The sequence below is a fragment of the Gallinula chloropus genome, assembly GCF_964237585.1.
Source record: "Gallinula chloropus genome assembly, chromosome: 4".
NCBI lineage: Eukaryota > Metazoa > Chordata > Aves > Gruiformes > Rallidae > Gallinula > Gallinula chloropus.
In genome coordinates, this window is record NC_140088.1 from 27,990,352 (window position 1) to 28,010,202 (window position 19,851).

The 19,851-nt window shown below is 43.3% G+C and overlaps 1 protein-coding gene across 2 annotated transcripts in view; it reads left to right on the plus strand.

Annotated features, from left to right (window-relative positions):
• The window catches only part of SWAP70 (switching B cell complex subunit SWAP70), a gene marked incomplete at its 5' end in the record, with an annotated part of 37,852 nt that overhangs the window by 14,467 nt on the left and 3,534 nt on the right, over positions 1-19,851 (plus strand). For both annotated transcript variants that reach the window (XM_084262961.1, XM_084262962.1), the window contains 5 exons: positions 8,862-9,089; positions 12,554-12,700; positions 12,939-13,047; positions 14,354-14,535; positions 18,278-18,385. In XM_084262961.1, coding sequence (XP_084119087.1) covers positions 8,862-9,089; positions 12,554-12,700; positions 12,939-13,047; positions 14,354-14,535; positions 18,278-18,385 — 774 coding nt within the window. The remainder of the gene's footprint in view (positions 1-8,861; positions 9,090-12,553; positions 12,701-12,938; positions 13,048-14,353; positions 14,536-18,277; positions 18,386-19,851) is intronic.

Sequence of the window (19,851 nt, forward strand, 5' to 3'; positions counted from 1 at the left end):
GTACAGGAATCCCAGGAGTTTGCACTTCAGCACTGGAGTACCACTTAATAAATATTTGCAAATTGTTGAACAGTAAAGGGATCGATACAGTCTGGTTAACATGCCAATACAGCAAAACTGTTGGACTCCAAGCTGTTGTGCCAAACCATAAAGTACAGATAACCCTATTTCCCTGTCAAAATAAAGTGCTGGATTCTGACTTATCACTTTGTTTTTAGCAGGAGACTTTGAGTCTGTACAGTGTTTCTGGTTTTGCCAGACAGAGCCCTACCTGGCATGCTATATTCCAATGAGAAATGAAACAGTCCTCCTGCTTGCTTTCCTATTTTTTCTGCCAGTTCTGGGAGATGGTGATCATAATTATAAATGCTGAGACAGCTCCTTTCTCAGTGGTGCCAGATTTGCCTTTGGTAGATGGTCAGAGCCACGAATATGTCAAAATGGACTCAGATCCACATCTGTGGTTTGTCACTGTGCAGTGTGGCTTACCTGAGGGTAGACATTTCACCTCTCCTCATTTGTTGGCACAGTTCAAAGCTTCAGACCTGCCAGCTCTGGGATGTTGGTGTTACTCACTTGCTCCCCCTCCACCAAGCCAGCCCCCAGAAGCCCGCTGCCTTCTGTAGCAGATGCTGGGTAATGGCAGTGCTTGCTGGCAGACAGCCTGCAGAACGGGCTCCGAGCCCAAAAGAGATTTTCCAGATTTCATAGCTGCTGTTGTTTGTTTTCCTTCCCATCCTTAATGTCTGGGGTTAACCTGCATGGCTCTTCTACTAGGAGTATTTTTTAAATTCCGAGGGTGGATCTGTGTCTGCATCCCTTGATTACAGCAAGATTTAAATTGCTCAGTACTGTTTGAAGAAAGCTTATAGAGCCTGACAAAGAAAGGCTCTCTGTTCTTACCGCATACAATGCCTGCATTCACTCTAACCTTTTGCCTTAGACCACACAGGTAATGTAATCAGCTGGCGGAGAAATGCTGTCTGTTGAACACACTCCTTTCTGGTTTGCCTTGGTTCTCCTTGGGCTCTCTGTACTTCTGAAAAATGCCACACTTACTCCCCCTTTCACACAAAATTCCAAAAGTAAATATGCAAAGTCTCAATTTCAGTCAGTTTCACTTTTTCTCTATGTGACCTTTTATATCTGCCTTTTAAGTACTTCTATCTGGGTTTTTTTTTTAATGCTAAATCTAAACTCCAGACTTGCAAAGCATTTTTTGGTAGAAACTTGTTGTCTTATTGCTGAGAATTTCTACCTGAAAATAACTTTTCAATAGTACTACAAATTATACTGGTACCTAGTAAAGGTAATTTTCTTTCCATTTACTTTTTATACATCTTGAATTTGTAGTAAAGCTGGATTATATATTTACTCTTCCCCACTTTATATTGTTTCCTGTCATTTAATTACAAAATGGCTTGCACATCATGTAGTGAGGGGATTTTTGAGAGGAGAGGGTGATGGACGCACTGTTGTTCTGTGATCTTTATGTGTTGGTGAGACCAATGTAGACCTTTCATGGGTGACTGTAGCATCCCAGCCAGGGAACAAGTTTTCCTTCCCTCCCTGTCTGTTGCTGTTATCGTTGGCCACAATTATTGCGACACACAGTGTACTGCAGTTTCTGGCTTGGAGCCCTTTGTTTGGGACCCAGCTGTTGACCCTCCCTCCCTTCCACCTCATAGGCTTTTGGGTTTCGGAGATTTTGTTTCCCCTTTATAAGTAACTAGGAAACTTGCCTCATACTTTCAGGTTGGAAGGGGGAATCCCTTTGAAGATTCTTGCATCCCATCTTGTGGATGGCATGATTATAATAGAACTTCTTAGGTCTCCAGTGACTGTTGATACCACTTCATGTGGCTGTGAGGATGTGTACTCTTTCTCCTCCTTGGAGGAGCTACTCTTTGACACCTGTTTGTGAGGCTGATTTTCCTTTATTATGATTTTTTTGAGATACATGGTTTCTGCACTCATTTGAACTATTTCAAATCTGGAAGATTCTCCTGCTTGGGTGCACTGTCCTCTTCTTTGCACCCTGCTGACTGAAGATTGAGACCGCTGTCCTTCCTTCTTGCTCATGTTGTGGACTTTTCTTGCATTAGTGCTGCTGTGCTAGGCCTTTCCTATCAGACAGCTAATTGTGGTGGGGCTGCTACCCCTTCTGCAGAGTGTTGAGTCTTGATTCCCTGACCAGATATTGAATGGTCAGCAAATTGGGAACAGTTGCAGTTCAGCCAGAGAAGGGCAAAAAGGCTACTTCAGGAAGGTTTATGGAAAGAGCTAAATGAGGAAAGCAGCTAGGAGGAGGGAATTTGAAAGCAGTAGAGAGGTGACATAACTCCCCAAAGTTGCTTGTTTGGCAGTGGCCAGGCTGAAAGCCAGAGTCAGTGTCTGCTCTGTGATCTTCACCTGCTGTGGAAGGAGAGGTGGCAGTCCTGCACTTGAAGGTAATAAGGTTAGTAAAACCCAGTATGGGGAAGGGCCTGGCTTGGGGGCTGCGATTTTGGGATGCGGTTTCAGGCTTGAGAGGATCTCTCTAAGTTGTGGGCAGAAGTCAGATCACAGAGAGACAGAAGCTGGTCTTGGGGTTCTGTGTAGCTTCTGCTGGTTACCTGGTGGGTGGCTGAGAGCAGGTAGGAGAGTTGGAAAGGAGCAGAGATCCATGAATATCTATTTTGCAAAGGTGCTGATGTCCTAGGAAAATGCAAAATAGTGTCAAATCTGAAAGCACCCTCCCTTTCCGAGTGAGAAGCCTTGCTGTGTGCACAGTAACACACTTCTGAGTACGAGGTAGATGTGTTATTTCAAACAGATGGACTGGAGAAAAACAATGCTGTATTTTGTTTGCTCTGGTAACAGTGAGTCCCAATGGATGGCTTTCAGAATTAATACAGTTCTTGGCTAGTGAGGGAATTGCGTCCCAGTGTGGCGGGCAGAGCTCTACCCAGCAGCTCTATTGCCAGAGCACCTAAAGTAGGGGCCTGTGTGGAGCTCCTTTGCCTCCCCTCAGCTGGCCATTGCCACTAGGTCATCTGAGACACAGACATCCAAGTGTGTGTTTCCTTCAGCTCTTGTACCCATTACCTCATCCATGAGAAGGGCAAAGTAGAAAAAGGGAGACAACAGCAGGAATAAGATATTTCTGGTCTGTTGTAGCATCCCGTACAGCTCAGCTCTTCATTCTTACAGACTCATTTTTGTGTTTCGGTATTATTTGACCAGATGCTTTCTGTTTTATAAAAAGGTTTCCAAACACTTCCCCTTTCTTATTTCTAGACATGTGACTGCAGCCTTGGGAATGCTTTATTGCCTGGAACCCCTGCTATGTGCTTAGCTGTGTTTCTGGGCTGTCCTTAGCAGTGAAACTCACAGATATGTACACTGTGAGTGAGCAACAGGGTCTCTGTGTATTGCAACATAGTGGTCACAGAACTTGCTTTAAATAAGCCAAATGTATTTGGTGTCTGTGCATTTTAAGACTGGCTTCTTGAGGAAAGAAGATGTGGACAGCCATTGTCCTCCAGCCTTCAACTGTAGTAACACATGGCATTTCTAATCCTGCTAGTTAGGACAGAGAGGGTCTAAACCTTGTACAGCTTTCTGTGCATTTGAAAATAAGATGATATTTTTTAAACCCAAGAAGTTAAAACTCTGAAGCTGCCCAGTGGTGATTCTTCTCGAGACATTCCTTGCAGAAAAAGGTTTTTCATGACCATGTTTGCTTCCTTGTTCTGCATTCGAGTATCAGAAATGGATACAGTGAATGAAATACTGGGAATCAAACCTTGGCCATGCAGAAATAAAATAAAAGCTGAAATGACTAGGATGGAAGCTGCTTGTGTGATGTTTATTGGACCCATGACCTCCAGAAGTTGATGATGATGGTTAGGAAGGTGGCTAGTCAATCATGACTTGCGTCTGTTCTCATTTCACTACACTTTTCCTTGATTGCTGCAAAAAATAAGACAGTTTTCAGCTTATGCAGCATGTTGACCTTAGGGTTTACATGTTATACTGTTTTTTCAGTTGACCTTTATATTACTTAGCGCTAATTTAATTTAAAAAGAAAAAAAGGGCTTACATTGCATAATGAAAATAGTTTTTCAGAATTTATTAATCCAGAGTAGTTATTGTCAATGAAGTTGTAATAAATTATGGAATGGGGATTTTTTTGTTGGCAGAAAGTAAGAAACAAATACGGGATAAAAAAAGCAATTGATGATGACTCTGAAATGAGGTATAATTGCTTTCGTGTCTCTTGCCTAGTAATGTGTGCTTCCACAGAATTTTGCACAATGTGAATATATATATATTTATTTTTTTAAATATCTGTTCTGTTAATATCACCAGCCTTATTTGAATAGCCTGAACCAGAATAGCCTAGTTTGCTGTGCTCTGCTGGGCATGAACGCCTCCTAGGCATTATTTTTAATTTTTCATCTTCTAAGAGGATCACTTGTATATCAGAAAAATATGTGAACCATCTTCATTCCCCATAGAGGTTAGTGCCAGGAATACCTGGAAAAGCAAAGCAAATAAGTTTTGAAACATGGGAGAAGAAATTGCCTCTTGAAAGAATACCAAACAGGCTGCATAACTCATGTTAAAGAGCCTCTGTTCTTGATATTTTTGCTTTTTCTTGGCAAAATTCTCTGCAGAAAGGTTTTGTTGATTTGAGGTGGAAACTGTTTTTCATACTGTGGGGCCAGTTGGTCTGTGCTGGGATAGGTAGCGCTAGCAACCCTCTTGTGTTTTTGTATCCATATCTGAAAGTGAGTAAGGTCTGGTCAGAACAGCAGCACACTTTGCTTCATGTTTGCTTTTCGACACTTTTTAACCACAAGAGTAGGTTAAGTTTGAGCCAGTAGACCTAATCTGTCAGTTATTTGCTGAGTTGACATGGCTTTCTGTGGAGGAGGGGAAGGGAAATGTCGTTAGCACTCTGAAGTTCCTCATTTGAGCACATAATGAATGGTCTCTTTGCTTCCACACTTACCAGATCCAACTTCTTTACATTTGTCTTGCACTGTTCCATACTTATACCCCACCCCAACACTCACTGTTGCCCTTAAGCAGATATATATATATAAAGGTATATTTTTCAGGTGCTTTTGGTTAGCTGTGTACTTACCTGAATGCAAAAGAAAGCTTGATTATTTTTGTTGTTGTTGTTTTGGGGTTTTTTTTAGAAATTAAATTGCAATATGCACAGGTTCTTTATTCAGTTAAGACAAGTTAATGTATTTTAAAATAATGAGATATTTTATGTACTTTAGTGGGATTTGTGGTCGTGTTAATGACTTAAAAATGGGGGGGGTTGGCAGACTTAAATGTTTAAATTTGTTCTAATAATCAGAATAAGGTAAAATTCATACAAGTTATATTAAGGGAAGGGTTATGTTGACGTAGTTTTGCATTGCATGATAATGTATGCAAGCCAAGAGTTTTGCATTGCTTCTTTTCCAGACCAGTAGTTTGATAGACATTTTGTTCATATGGTTTGAGCAAAAAAGTGAAAAAAGCTATTGCACTATGTGGGTTTGGTTTTTTTGGTTTTGTGGGGTTTTTTTGGTTTTGTGTGTATGTCCCTCTGTCTGGAAGTAAGTCCCAGTGCTCTGGGATCGTTAACCAAATGAACTGGAGACCTGCATGCCTCAAGCAGTGTAAAAAAAAACCAAAACAAACCAGTGTAAAAAATGAAAGTTGTGAAATCTTGGAACGAGATATTTTAAAGTGCATTAAGTTTGAATGTTGGAGGTTTCTTTTAATTACTGTATAGCATTTTGGCAGGTATATTATCTACCTAGTTAAGCCTTGGCTATTTTAGCTTTCCTTTCAACTAAAATACAGGATCATTGTTTAGAACTGGTGCTGCTGGGAGGGACTGAGCTGAGTGGCATGGGGGGGCATGTTACTCCTGCACTGATGCCAGAGCTCACATCGCTCCTCAAATTCAAGTTTTAGGGGGGTTCATTTTGAAACAAGTTCACAGTGCTACTGTTTTCACATGCTGTGAAGGGCTTTTTTGGGTTGGTGTTTTGTTTTTGGCATTTTCCTCTGTAAAACTTGCCTGCAGTAGGAAGTAAGCTGCTTCCTGCCCTTAGCTGAATGCTGAGGATTTATGGCAGTTGATGCTCAAAAGCCTTGGATTAAAGTTTTTGACTTAAGGAGTGAAAATCAGCACAGTGTATTTTAAAGCTTTTAAAAGAAAGCAGCTACTGAATTTTGCAGAAATCTAGTAAAAGTTAGATGTGGGTTGCTTGGTAGGGCTTGCTAAAATTTCCTTGCCATCATGTGACAACGAACTTCAGCTCTTTGGAGCTGTGCCTGGAGCCAGTCGGCCGCGAGCCGCGTAGAACGTGGCAGCAGAGCCCTGGCGCAGCGGCAGCAGGAGGCCTCTGCCACCCTCGTGCAGCCTGCACGGGGAGCGTGAGGCGCGCGTGCCCTCCTCGGGGGTGCTCTCCACAGAGCGTAGATGGGCACAGCACAGGGCTGAAAGCTGTCTTTGCTCATTGCCGTCCACATTTTGCCCCCTGTGAGTTGCGCTTCGCTTCAGCTTGAATGCCACTTTTGCAGAGGCCTTTGTTCACATCGCATCTTTGCTAGTAAGAATTGCGTGGGGAACTAAAAATACTTAAATGCCTTACTCAGTGAAGCTGAAATGAAAAGCACTGCTCTCTACCACTCCTGTATCCACCCTGGAGGTGTATTCCGTGCCTGGCTAGCCTGTTTTAAGACCGTGTTTACCAGGAGGACCTGACAGCTACATCTCAGAGGGAGATGCGCTTCCTGCTCATGCAGCGGAGCGATAACATTCCTCTAGACAGAGCAGCAGGTTTCAGTAGCTTCCTCATTTTGCATTAGTTCACGAGCTACTGGAGTAGGGTCTGCAAAAACAGTTACTGAGCTGAAATAGTGAGAAAAGTCCACCCATCTGTAGGGTGAATTAAATTACTGCTTTGCCAGGTGAGTGTGGTGTTCTTCACGCTTGTGTGTTTCTTGTTCACAGATGTGAGGGAAAGGAAGGGATTTGCCTGTACCAGTTGCAAGAGGGAGAAGCAGCAGCCACAAAATTAACGTATATGCTGCATCAAAACCTTGAAGCTTGGGAGTCCTTGTGGTGAAATGTGTGGGGAAAGAAACCCCACTTCTTTATTTTTTTGTACTCCCAAAGGTCTTACACAGAGACTGCTGGGTGCTCAAAAGCCTGTTAGACCAGCTGAAAGGTGACTCTGAGCTGTAGCTGGAAAAATAATTTATTCTGTGGTGAAACATGCTCTGGATTTCTGAGACAGGGTTTTTTGTACCTCTAGGAGAAACTGTGTTGGCTTTTCAAGCAGTGCTGAGGAAGAGAGGTGAACCAGCACTGGTGATTAGAAAAGGAAGTCCTGGAAATCATTAGGTTTCCACGACTTTTCAGTGAGGCATGTTCATGCTGTATGTACACATTAATCATTTTTTATAATGAAATTCAGCCTTCTGAGTCACTGTTTTCAAAACCACACCTAAAATAGGTGCACTGAAAGTGGAGCAGACTGTCCTGAGAAGGACTAACCTGCAGAAGAGCAGCACGCAAAGAAAACTCTGTATTGCCACATGCACAGACTGAACCTGGAAGGATTGTGGTGCTTTCCCTCCCCACCCCATAGAGAAGTGGGGAGCCTGGAGGAGCCTACCAGGGGTTCTGTGCTGGCCTGCTGGAGACTGGATAGAAGGTCAGCCCCTGGGGAAGCTGGTGCTGCCCTGTGCCTGTGGTGGGCAGGTGCAGGAGGGTGCTGGGCACCCTCTCTGCCCAGCCTTCCACATTCGCGAGGGCACAGGTGGCTTTACTGGCTGCCTTGCCTGGTAGCTGAAGGCAGGTGAGTTCCCCATGAAGCTGGTGAGGAAACACAGTGAACCCTACCCAGAATAGTGAAGGCCATATGAGCTTGGTCTGTGTTCAAAACTCTGTTAAATGCTGTGATTGGTATCCTATGACTTCAATCACAGAAATGTGGAAGCATGGTTTTACTTTGTTCTGTACTGGTCTTTGTAGGAGTTCACCAATTACCTTGTTGAAAGAACCACTGAAAGCATTTTAGACATACTCAAGGCTGTAGGTGAGCTTAGTGTAAAACACAGCAAACTAATTTAAAATAAGTTTAAAAATAACAAAAAAGACAAGAGAAGAAACCTGTCCTTCTTTCCCTCTTTTTCATTGTGTTTATTTTTACTAGTATTATTAGTGTTAGTACCATGTATGGGAGTGTTACAGAATGATGAAAGATTAAAGGAAAAGGAGAGTTTATTTTGGAAACAATGAAAGTGGATACAAAAAATCTTGTCTTCTTCTCTTGGTACATCTGACAAGATTATATGCAGTGATGGAGTGCTTGAGAGGTAGAAAAGAGGGGTCAGGTGAAGACAAAGATATGTGATCATACCTTGGTAATTTCTCATTGCATTGCTTGTCCAAACTGCCATCTTTTCTTCATCTTTCTAGTTCGCTTGCTTTTCATCTTACAAGAACACTGTTTGAAACTTCTTGCTGTCTCACACTTCAGTCATCACATGTTGGAAGCTGTTGCAGGAAAGGTCCCTTGTGTTCTGTAGGAATCTGAAACATTAAGAGAGGCTGTCAGGTTCAATTCTTTGGTTCTTTGCTGTGAAGAGAATAGCAGCAGGATGGGCTTGGCAGTCGGCAGCTCAGTTGAGAGAAGAGTCTAAAGTCTTTGCTAATTAAACCCCCTACATCTGAGGGCCTACATGTGAGTGTAGGAATCTAGTGTGGTTTGCAGCGAAGCTTGGTTTACAGCTTCGAAACATTTGATTTCTGTGGCTGCGGAAAATGATTGGTTTCTGTTTGTGTTTCTGTACAGATTGAGTATTTACTTAAAAAACTCACCGAAGCAATGGGAGCAGGCTGGCAGCAAGAGCAGTTTGACCATTATAAGATCGCTCTGAACACCAGTCGAGAAGGACTTTCTGCGTGGGAGCTGATCGACCTGATCGGAAGCGGGCAGTTTAGTAAAGGGATGGACCGGCAGACGGTGTCTATGGCAATCAATGAAGTCTTTAATGAGCTCATATTAGATGTACTCAAACAGGTAAGAAATACAGAGAACTACTGTTTTAAAGGGGAACAGTTTATTACATGATTTGAAAATGTTCAACTTATACTGAAATTTCTTTGCTTGATGGGTAATGAGCAGGGGGAAATAAGGTTATTTACTTAGAGGTTGAAAGGGTTCTTTAATATGAGCTTATTTGTGTAAAAGAGAAATTGCACTGATGTTGAGATTGTAACTGTTGTGGTATTATGACTGAGTTGCTTATTGGGAGAGGGTGTTGATAGAAAGTAAAAGTGCCCTGACTTGAGCTAAGGCCTTATCAGCTGTTTGTTAGCTGACAGAATAGCTGCAACAGGCTGTCAGTTCTTAACCCCCTGCTGCGATCTTTGAAAGTGTTCTAGTTTCAGTTACGTTGTAGCAAATAGAAGTTGTGCTGGTGGTAAGCTGCGTATTCAAACAAGAGGGTCTGGAGGAAAGTATTGCTCCAGCCAGAAGGTCTGCTTCTGAGTTGCTTGATTCAACAAGGTAAAAAGGTGTAGAAGAGCCACAGAGCTTGCAGTCTTCTTGTTCTGCTTAGAAAGTTACATGTTTACCTGTACAGAAAGACAAGAAGTCATGCTGACACTTACATTCTCAGCAAACTTCTGTCACCCTTCAGTTTCTTCAGATTTCCAGTGGCTGGATTATCAGTTTAGGAATGGTTTTAAAAAATGCATTTCTTTCTTGGGAAGTATAAATATCACAGGGACCTGAGGGCTCACAGCACAGCTTACCTAGAGTCGTTTAAAATTGACTTTTACCTGACATGGAACTTTTTTCATCTTTGATTTCTTGGTGAGGAGAGAAACAAAGGCTTTCTTGGCAGGCTTTCCTAAGCTATTCTGAAGAAATCATCAGAAGGTCTTGGCACAGGAAATTCTTTCAGAATATCCACAGAACAATGCAAAAATCTATTTTTGTTAACTGCTGGTTGCCTGTTGGAGGTTAGGGCTGGATACAACACACACACAGAGTCAGTTCAGGGCAAAATTAAGTCATTCTGCTGTTTAATACCATGAAAATAAAATGACCAGTGTCAGGTCAGTCCTTCCACTTGAAACTTTTGAGGAAATCTGATGTCAGTTTTTGTACTGCATTGTGCCTCTTTTCTTCCCAACTTCCCCCCGCTCCCCCCTCTTCTTTTTTAAATTAAAAAAACTGTCTCCTTTCTTTCCTCTTTTGGTGGCTGGGCCTCTTTCTCAAGGATGTCTGAGTGCCTTTGAATGGTTCCTTGACACTTAAAAATAGTTTATGTCAAGATTTGGCCCAGTGCCTCCTGCACAGTCACTGGCCTAATGGAAAATGGAGTTTTCCACGTGTAACATAGAGATGTCTGGGTGGGTCACAGCTTGTACCCTGCCACCTTGTTGATTCACAGAATTGTCCAGAATTGCTGTATGTGATTACTTCAAGGTATGAATGACACACCATATTGTAGCCAAGTGTCATACTGCACCTTTTATTGTACTCTTACCCTGGATCTCCAAGGCTTACGGAGGTTAGTGGTGATAGTTACACCTGTGACCTGCAGGCTTCTGAAGCGCGTGGGGTTCGTGCGGTAGTTGGCGCGAGGAGATCCCCAGGAGCTATTGCTGGGCTCTGGGAAAGTGAGAAGCACCCCATGCACTGAAATAAGAGATACAGATTGTGCAGAAGTCTGAGGGGAGGATACCAGTCTGTCTCGGCTTTGAAAGCAAATTCATGTGTCAGGAAGGGGAGAAACACCTGGTTATGACTCAGACTATGCAGTACATGAAAGTGAAGCTTCAGGAGTCCTTCATATGCCCTCGCGACCACCCAGACCTTGGATTTCAGTATGGAGGCGGCAAACAAAGCTGTTTCTCTGTGCATTCCTGTTTAGGAGCAAGGGGGTGGGATGGCACAGGGGAATAGGCATGGCCTTGGCTCAGGCCACATTTAACTGTCTGGAAAAGCTGAGCACAGATAAAACGGTATGTGTAGGGAGGTTGTTTCTAGTTTGGTGGGTTTGTTTTTCTAAACAGAAGAGCTTCTCCAACTGTCCTGAGCGTCTTTTCCCATCAGACCGGTACAGAGAGACAGATACCTTTGGCTTCAATATGCCACAGCACATTTGTTTATTTGTTTGCTTGCATCCAAAATTGCTATAGCTAAAAGGCATTACAGAAGAATGTTCCTTGGTACCCTTTCCAACATTTCCATCCTCTTAATCTGGAATACTTACAGTACAGTGCTTGCTGTATGGCTTGTTCATAGATTAGATATATTGGTGGAGGAGTTTTAGTTTCAACTATCATGTGATTTTTTCCTGAAGTTTCTTTTCAGACAAAAAGTAATTGGGGAATGTAGCTTCAGAAATGGCTGGTGTAGCTGAAACTCAGCTAGCACACATTAGTGCCCCTAATGTGATTATTAAGAATCAAATGCCTGAAAGAAGGACCAATTACTATATCATTCTCTCTGCACCCTTTTCCATGAGATGGTTTTTGGATTGCCATATCCACACTGGATAAAGTATAACGTTATGCATTAATGTATAACAGGATGCACTTAGTATCACTGCTTATATTTTAGATATGTTAATATTGGATAGAGGCAAAATCAGGTGATTGGATTGTGATATTAGCCCTATTTATTGTCATTACAGAAGATTATATTTTCCTAATCTTTTGTTTGCATAAGCTCAATGGCAAATTATGGGCTTCTTGCCCACCTTTTAGAATAGCCTGTTAAAGCCTGCAAGTGTTTTTCTCATATCAGGAGTTGACTGGATCATCTCTGGAGGAAAATAAATACCGTGAGTGAAATCTTGGCATTATTTAAATCCAGGTAAAACTCTATGTTCCTTTCAGGGAAAATCCAGGCTTCACCAGTGTTCCTATACCCCATCCAATAAAAATTCCAGGAGTGTGGTTCTGTTATCAATTTCTCAAACATACTTGCCCAGGAATCCGATGTGAGATCACTTCTTCAGTGGAGTGCAGCTGAATGGGTGTGCTGGCAGGGTAGAGCCGCTCCCGGGACTGAGGTACTTCTGCTTTGTCCCTGGCAATGTGCTGCAGCAGGCTGGATGTACGGTGTGTGGGTACCAGCCCACACCTGTCCCTGGGGCCTGCATCCACACGGGGCTCGTTCTGAGTAACGGCTGTCAGAAAACCACACAGGGGAGTCTTGGTGATGGCACATGGCTGAAGAAAAGTAAAGAGTCACCAAAGAGGACTGAAGAGTCATAGTAATGACATAATAATTGTTCAGTTCTTCAGGTAGCCCAGTTATTCAAAAACTGGATGACAGAACAGTGAGTAGTTTCTCGTGGGCAGTTAGTGGCGCGCTGGTGCTAGGAATGGAAGCACGTAGAAGAAGTGTATAGGGCCTCAAGCAAGGTTTTCTGTGTGCTCCTTTGAGTCTCTAAGCCACATTACCAAAAGACCAGATGGTTCAACAGAGGCTGGGTATTTCATCTGATCTGTTGCTTTTTACAGGGTTATATGTTGAAAAAAGGCCACAAAAGGAAAAATTGGACAGAACGATGGTTTGTGCTAAAACCCAATATTATTTCCTACTATGTAAGTGAAGATTTAAAGGACAAGAAGGGAGACATCATACTGGATGGTAACTGTTGTGTGGAGGTAAGGAAAAACCCACATGCTAAAAACTTTCAATGTCTCTTAAGCATTGATTATTTCTGTATGTCTGGGACTGATTCCTGATGTCTTTCATAAACAGAGCTTTTTTCCCCTTCATATAAACCCAGTTCTTAGTGCTGCTATTTGTAGCTCTGTAATAGAGAACTGCATACATGGGGCTTGACAGTCTAACTTGATTTCAGTGTGTTTGCAAAACCAATCCTTTTGTTACCCATTCTAGGCCTTGCCAGATAAAGATGGAAAGAAATGCCTTTTTCTCATAAAATGTCTTGATAAAAGCTTTGAGATCAGTGCCTCAGATAAAAAGAAGAAGCAGGAGTGGATTCAAGGTGAGGTTTCAGAAATCTGAAAGGTTATGTGAAGGTTCAGGTAAGCTGAAGTCTTACAACTGTGTTTTACTCAAATTTGAAATTCTTGGTCTTGTGATTTTCAATGTCTCTGTTTTGGGCACACGGAAAAGATCTTTAGAGAGCTTGAGAGTCAGGAAGAGCTAAGGGTCTGCAAAGGGGAATTGGTTTCCCTCATTGTGGTGCCTCAATTTAGGCAGCCATAACCAAAATGGGTATTGTTGTTTGCTGCTTCTGTATTGGCTGTACTTCTAGGGATGGGGGAGGGAAGGGGAATACATTGTAAATTGTTGCTCTTGGGGAGAGAGGGAGAGCATGTTTATTTGGGCATCACAACGTGCTGTCTTTGTTTTGCAGTTTTGCTTGAAATAGTGTGGTTTGGTGAGCTGAGGGTAAGGCTGGGAACTGGGGCTTCCCACAGTGAAGGGACTCCTGTGAGACCTTCCCACACATGTGCTGAGTGATAGTTGCATGCATCTCTTGCAGAGCAAGTTAGAAGGCCTTGCAAGCCCTGTGTTGCCAGTGCCATTGAAGTTTGTACAGCATTTAAGTATTTGGGTTTGTCCTTGAGCCAGCTGGGACTGGCTCTGTCAGACCCAGCAGAAGCAGCTTCCAGCAGCTTCTTGTAGAAGCCACTCCTTTCCTCCCCAACTTTGCCACACAAACCCAAAACACATTTGCACTTCCCTCTTCTTCCCTCTTTACGTAAAACGTGTTAAATTGCACCAAAGTCTGATGTAGGACAAATGATTACTTAGTTCCAGAAGGAGATCTCTTCCTCACAGTTGTAGTCGCTCTCTGAATATTTCCTGGCTGAATATAAGTGAATGAGAGCTACTTTCTTACTGGAGAAAGTTGTGCCTTGGAGTAGCAGCAAGAATGAAGAGTTTAAGATATGGTTCTAAGGAAGTTATGGGATGTGCATGTTAGATAACATCTTACTGCTTGATTAGTCACTGAATTTAGGTCGTAAGAAAGCTTTAAGTGTTGGGTGGATGTTAGTTTGGTGGGGGGCTTTGGGGGGTGGGTTTGATAAGTTTTTTTTAGCTAGGTGTAAGAGTGAATCGTGTGGCCTGTTAGAAATCAGTATTGGAACTGGCATAATGCATAATGCATAGCCTGGTACGAATTAGGAGAAATAACAGCAGCTATTTCTTGTTTAAAAATACATTAACGAACCCCCCAAACAACACGACACCCCAACTGCTCATTCACTGAGGCTGTCCAGAAAGCTAAGCATTTACTGGTGCTCTCTTCCTCTCCCTTGGTCTTGCACGCTCCTCTCCAGCTATACAGACCACTGTCAACCTGCTGAGAGCGGGGAGCCCTCCACCCCACAAAGAAGCACGCCAGAAGCGCAAAGAGTTGCGCCAGAAGCTGTTAGCTGAGCAGGAAGAGCTGGAGCGGCAGATGAAGGAACTGCAGACAGCCAATGAGAACAAGCAGAAGGAACTGGAGACAGTGCGAAAGGTGGGAGCGGGAGCTGCAAACCTTTAAGCTCAGTTTCAGAGGTGGGGCTGGGCTGCTTGAAGTCTGATTAGGTGCCTAGTCCCTGTTCAGGTGTTGAGGTGCTCAGACACACCAGCGAGTGCCTTCAGAGGGGGTGAGCTTGTGCTGGCATCACCTCCCAAGCAAGCAGACCTGCTGCTTGAGCCTGCAGCAGCACCTTCAGCACAGACCACAGCAGCTGCTGAGGGCTGTCAGCAGGCTTGGCATAACTCACATGGCCCAGCCTTGTCCCCTGTAACTTGTGAGTGTATTGTGAAGCTAGTGTTAAAAAAACCCCAACCCAGCTGCAGGGCGGTGTTTGGGACTAAAGAGAGTAGTATTTTCAGTTACTTTTGGGGGCTTTTCGGTGGTGTTTTTTTTTTCTGTCAGACATGTCTGTCAAACTTGGGGCTTTCCATCAAGATTTTCTTACATAGTTTTTCTAAAGTTCTGTTAAATGAATTTCATGGTGTGGGAACTCTTCTCTTCACACAGATGTAGTTTCCAGAGATATAAATCTTATTTACAGGGATTCCAAAGATGCAAAGTGATTTTGTGAGTATGTACAGGCATAACTTATTAGAGATTGGGAGGGATTTATAGAGCTGAGGCACATAGCCACTATTCATAAGCTGCATAAATGCGTGTTCCTTATAAAAGCTGGATTGACTTCTGAAAGCCTGACGACTGGACTGGAAGTCTGGGCATATTAGCAGAGGACTTGCTGGGTATAGCATCTCCCTTGTAGAGATGCCTGTTTCTCTATATGCTCTTTGGTCTAACGACTGTCAGGAGCCCCACGGTGCCTTTGCTGTGGCTGCACACTAACAGTAGATTGGACATGCCAATATCTCTTTGTACTTTGGAACAACTGGTACAGGGACTTGACTTGTGCCCAGACATAGCTTCTGTCTTTTGAAGACATGTTACTATGGCTTTTATTGCTGTGATACCTTTTAATGAGGAGTGTGCCTTGAAAATACCTTAGGATGCTGCCAAATGCCTCCCTCCCTGCCGCTGCATAGTGTTTCATGTGCTGAGTCCCTGCTGCCAGAGCTCTCCAGGTCCTTGCTTTGTGCTTGTTCTAAGTTTAGGAAGGCAGTGAAGGAAAAAACTCTTCATTTGATTTTTTTGCATTCCCATTTAGGACAAGCCTGAATTGGTGCTTAAGTCAGTGAGAAATATTAATTTTAGCCCTTGATTAGAAAAATATTTTAATGATCTTTGTGGCTATTAATATTGTGAGAGCATGTTAAAGGTGCTCAGTCTAGAAAGCAAATGAAGTCTCCAAAATGAATCTCTCTAAAAGTCTTGTCAGTAAGTCACAATTTGTGATGAGGAGAAATTGGTCTTTTTCTAACTAACCTTGCACAGACAGTACTGATGTACCTATTACTCTGTCTTAAATGGAGTCTGACAGTGGAAAGCCATTTTCTAATTTACTTTTAGCACCTATGTTCTATCATGGGTTTAAGGTCCAAAATGGTTTAAAGGACAGCCTGTGTTACTGCAGGTTACAGGTAAGTGCTGTACCTGTTAGAGATCACAGGTGTTGAGTTTACATTGTTGAGAAAAAAGTTAGGGGGAAGATGACATGAGAGAAACCCCAAAGGCTGTTGACAGGCTCCAGGGAGTTTTGTAAGATCACAATGTAAATTAGAGACAGTTGTGGCAAGAAGCATCTTTTGAAGTGGAATAGGTGAACAAGGAGAGTGGTTTAGTCTCTGACATGAACTATTGCACTTTGACTAAGCGGAATCAGAGGGGAGGTACTGTGTTGGAGGAACTTAAAGTGTTTGATTAGTTAGAAAAATGTTTTTCAAGGAAAAGGCTTTGTAAATGTCTCAGGAAACTGAATTGTTCTGGAAGGCTTAGTGTTAGGTCTGCTGCTAGTGGCAGTGAGCCACCACTTAGACAGCATCTGCCAAAGTGCACTCTGAGCCTGGTTTGTACTTTGATAGCTCCTGCAGTAAAAAATTTCAGAAGAATAAGAGCCTTTGTCTAAAAGTGGGTTTTTTTCGTATTTTTAACGGAATTTTGCGATACGGACATCAAACAGCCTGAAAGGTAAGTGCTCCTTGCCAAAAGAGCATGCATGAGACTTGTGCCCCCTTTCTGTTTCGACTGGGGGTCTTGCATGGGCTTCAGAGACCACGCGCTAACTAACCACTGCTGGAATGGTGTGTCCCTGTTGAGCCCCCCTTCCTCCGGCCCCCAGCATTTGGGACTTTCCCCTAAGCTGCGTAGCTGTTGCCAGTAACTTACCTGCCAGGACCTGGTGTCCTCTGAGGTGCATTCAGCAGGAAGCTGCTGATAACGAGTGGACACAAAGTGTATTTTCTAGTTGCGCGCTCTGGCAGACGCCGAGCACCCGCCCCCGCCTGTGACTCGGCACGTTCGCCCTTGGCTCCGGGCTGGCAGTGTTTGTTTGGTTCATTTCAAAGCAGGGAAGGAAACCAAAAGAAAATGTCACTGGAATAGGCATCTTGGGTTTATTACAGTGACATGCTTTGAGCCGGTCTGGCAGGGGAGGAGGAACACTTCTAAAAGACTGGCATCAGTCAGGCAAAGGAAAGCAGCTCTGTACTGTCTTCTGCAGCTTAGAAACAAGCTAAGAGCTTGCTCCTTCCCTTCCTCCCATCTAATTCAGACAGGAGTGATAGCACAGGCACTTACTTGAATGGATGAAAGTTTCAGCTTGGCAGTTACAATCATGTAGCCATCTCATTAGATCATCCAGGTTGTGTGAGGGAAGGTGGTTTAAACATTTCCAAAAAATGTTGAAGGTGGGCATCCTGCTCTTACTGAAAGTCTGTGGGAGCAATTTCAGCATCCCAGGTTTTATGAAAGACAGGTGCTTTCTTTGTTTCCTCCAAAGCATCAGAGAAGTTTCTTTCTTAGGAAAATTCCATGACAGAATGATTTTGTTTTCAGTACTGTTAAAGCTTTGGCTGGTACTTGTGCATTTATAACCTTCCACGTGGTCTAAACATACTTGCTATTGAGATCTTGAGGAAAGGAAAACCTGTGACAAATATCTTTATTTATTTGTGAAATCAGATGCAAGAAAAGGTAAATAATTTGCAAAAAAGATCTGAAGGTACCAGCAGCTGTTTCCTAGGCCTTAGCTCTGACTAGGCTAAATTTCCCCCTGATTCCAAGTGATGATGATTAACTAGAATTTTATTTACCTTACATGGACACATGGGGATGTTAAAGGGATGTGATTCACAATAGCACAATCGTGTATTATTGTCAAAGTCTGCAGCACTTCTGCTTTCCCATGGCAATTTAGTACTTCTCACTTCTGTTCCTCTATGGGCTCTGTGTGTGCTGGCATGTTGGAACTCCTGTGCAGCCCTGCCTGGGATGTGGTTGTCTGTCCCCTATGAGATAGAGAAGGAACTACAGGGATTTCTGTCATCAATCGTGCAAAGCAGGATGCAAAGGAAACTTGGAAGAAGTCCAGTAATTGACTTTTCATTGGTAAAATTTAAGTACAGTTTAAAATTGTCTGACAAATAACAAGACTCAAAATTATATTTAGAGATTGAGAATAGCCATGGACATAAAAAAATACAGAAATCTGGTGCCTTAATGCTTCTTGAAGGTTTCCTCTGTTTTTGTTAAAGCCCAAAATTGTTAAATAAAATTCCATCCAAATGCTTTAGTTTTGACACTTGTTTTTTCCTTCTTCTTTTCTCCCCCTGCCCCTCTTTTCCAGCAACTGGAAGCAGCAGCTGCTCGTGCTGCTGAGGAAGAAAAGAAAAGGCTTCAGACTCAAGTTGAATTGCAAGATCGCTTCAGTTTGGAGCTGGAGAGAGAAAAAATGGTGCGTGAGTAGTGCACGTGGGTTTCTGCTGTGATTTACACATAGTGAGCAGTGTGCCCAGCAGGGATTTCCCTCACAGGCAGTCACTGAGAGAGTCCTGCAGGTTTTGTTGGTGCCTGGAGGGTGCAACCTGGTGTGCATTTATTAGACATGTGGGAATGAAATATTTTTACTGCTGCATTTGAACACTGGAACAGCTTGCCTAATATTTGTGCGGCACTGAGAGCTGAAATTTTATTGAAAAATTGGGAAAAGTTTGCTGTTGGAAAGATAAATGCAGACTGAAGTTATCATTAGGAATTTCAGAGATGGAGAGTGCATGTGAACATATGAATAGGCAAAATGAACACAGGTATAATCAAAATGCATTTAAAGAGTTTTCTGACTTGAATATATGCCTGAAACTATTGCTTGTTTATACTGTGGGTCCTTTTATATTTATAGATGCACAGGCATGAAAAAAAAAAATTAAAGAAATACTCTAGCTTTACAACACTGTTACCAGAATCCACACTGGGACTTTCCAAAAGAACTGATTTTCAGGCTTGAAGGGCTCTGTCAGGTGTAAGAGGCTGTTTTGTTAGCCAGAGAAAAGTAGGAATAGCCACGTCAGTGCGATGGAATGTCTTGGGGCGTAAAGGCACATGGCACTAAGCTATGGGCAGAGCACGAGCTCCTGAGTGCCATCACTTTCTGGGTCAGTGGGGTTGAGGTCAGCTGAGGGAAAGCAGGCTGCAGAGCAGTGCAGCAGGGTGTGCCATCCTGTGCACTTTGATCACAAGCCTTCCCTGCTGACTTCAGGAGCTGTGCTTACTATTGGTGAGGTACATGTTAGGCACTGCTGAATGCTGAGGGTTTGGTGCTTTATGCCACCTCAGCTCGAAGCCAGGTGACCGCTGGTGCCCCCAGCACAGCGAGGGGCTGAGCGGGAGGAGGGCTCTGGTGCCCCTGCGCACTGTTTTCCTGCTCTGGTCAGTGAATGGTGAGGGGTGAGGATCAGAGACTGGGGGACTGTGGATATGCAGCAGCCCCTCACCTTCCTCTATGCCTTACCTTTGGCTTTTGTTACAGTTGCTCTTCTCTTAGCAAAGCCAACCTCCTTCACCCGTTTCCAGCCCCTCAGCAGCCCTGTGCTGTGCCAACATCCAGATAGGAGCGTCTGCAGTACGCTGCTGCCAGGGGAGGACTTGCTGAGGAGGGAGTGGAAACAGTGTAATCAAACCAGCCTGACCTTTGCCTCTGGACACTCCACAAACTTTCTCTTCCTTTGTCCTGTTATCTGTAAACTAAGTGGCACAATCAAACCGACTGAAGTTTAAACCCCTGTAAAAGTCCCGTGCTGTGTGAGGTAGGGCACTGTAAGTAGCCTGTGATGGTGTTTATTTTTTTATATGCTTTCAGTTACACATCTACAACTCCAGACTCAGTTTTATCAGTTTTGCTCTGCAGGCAGCATGAAAAGGTTT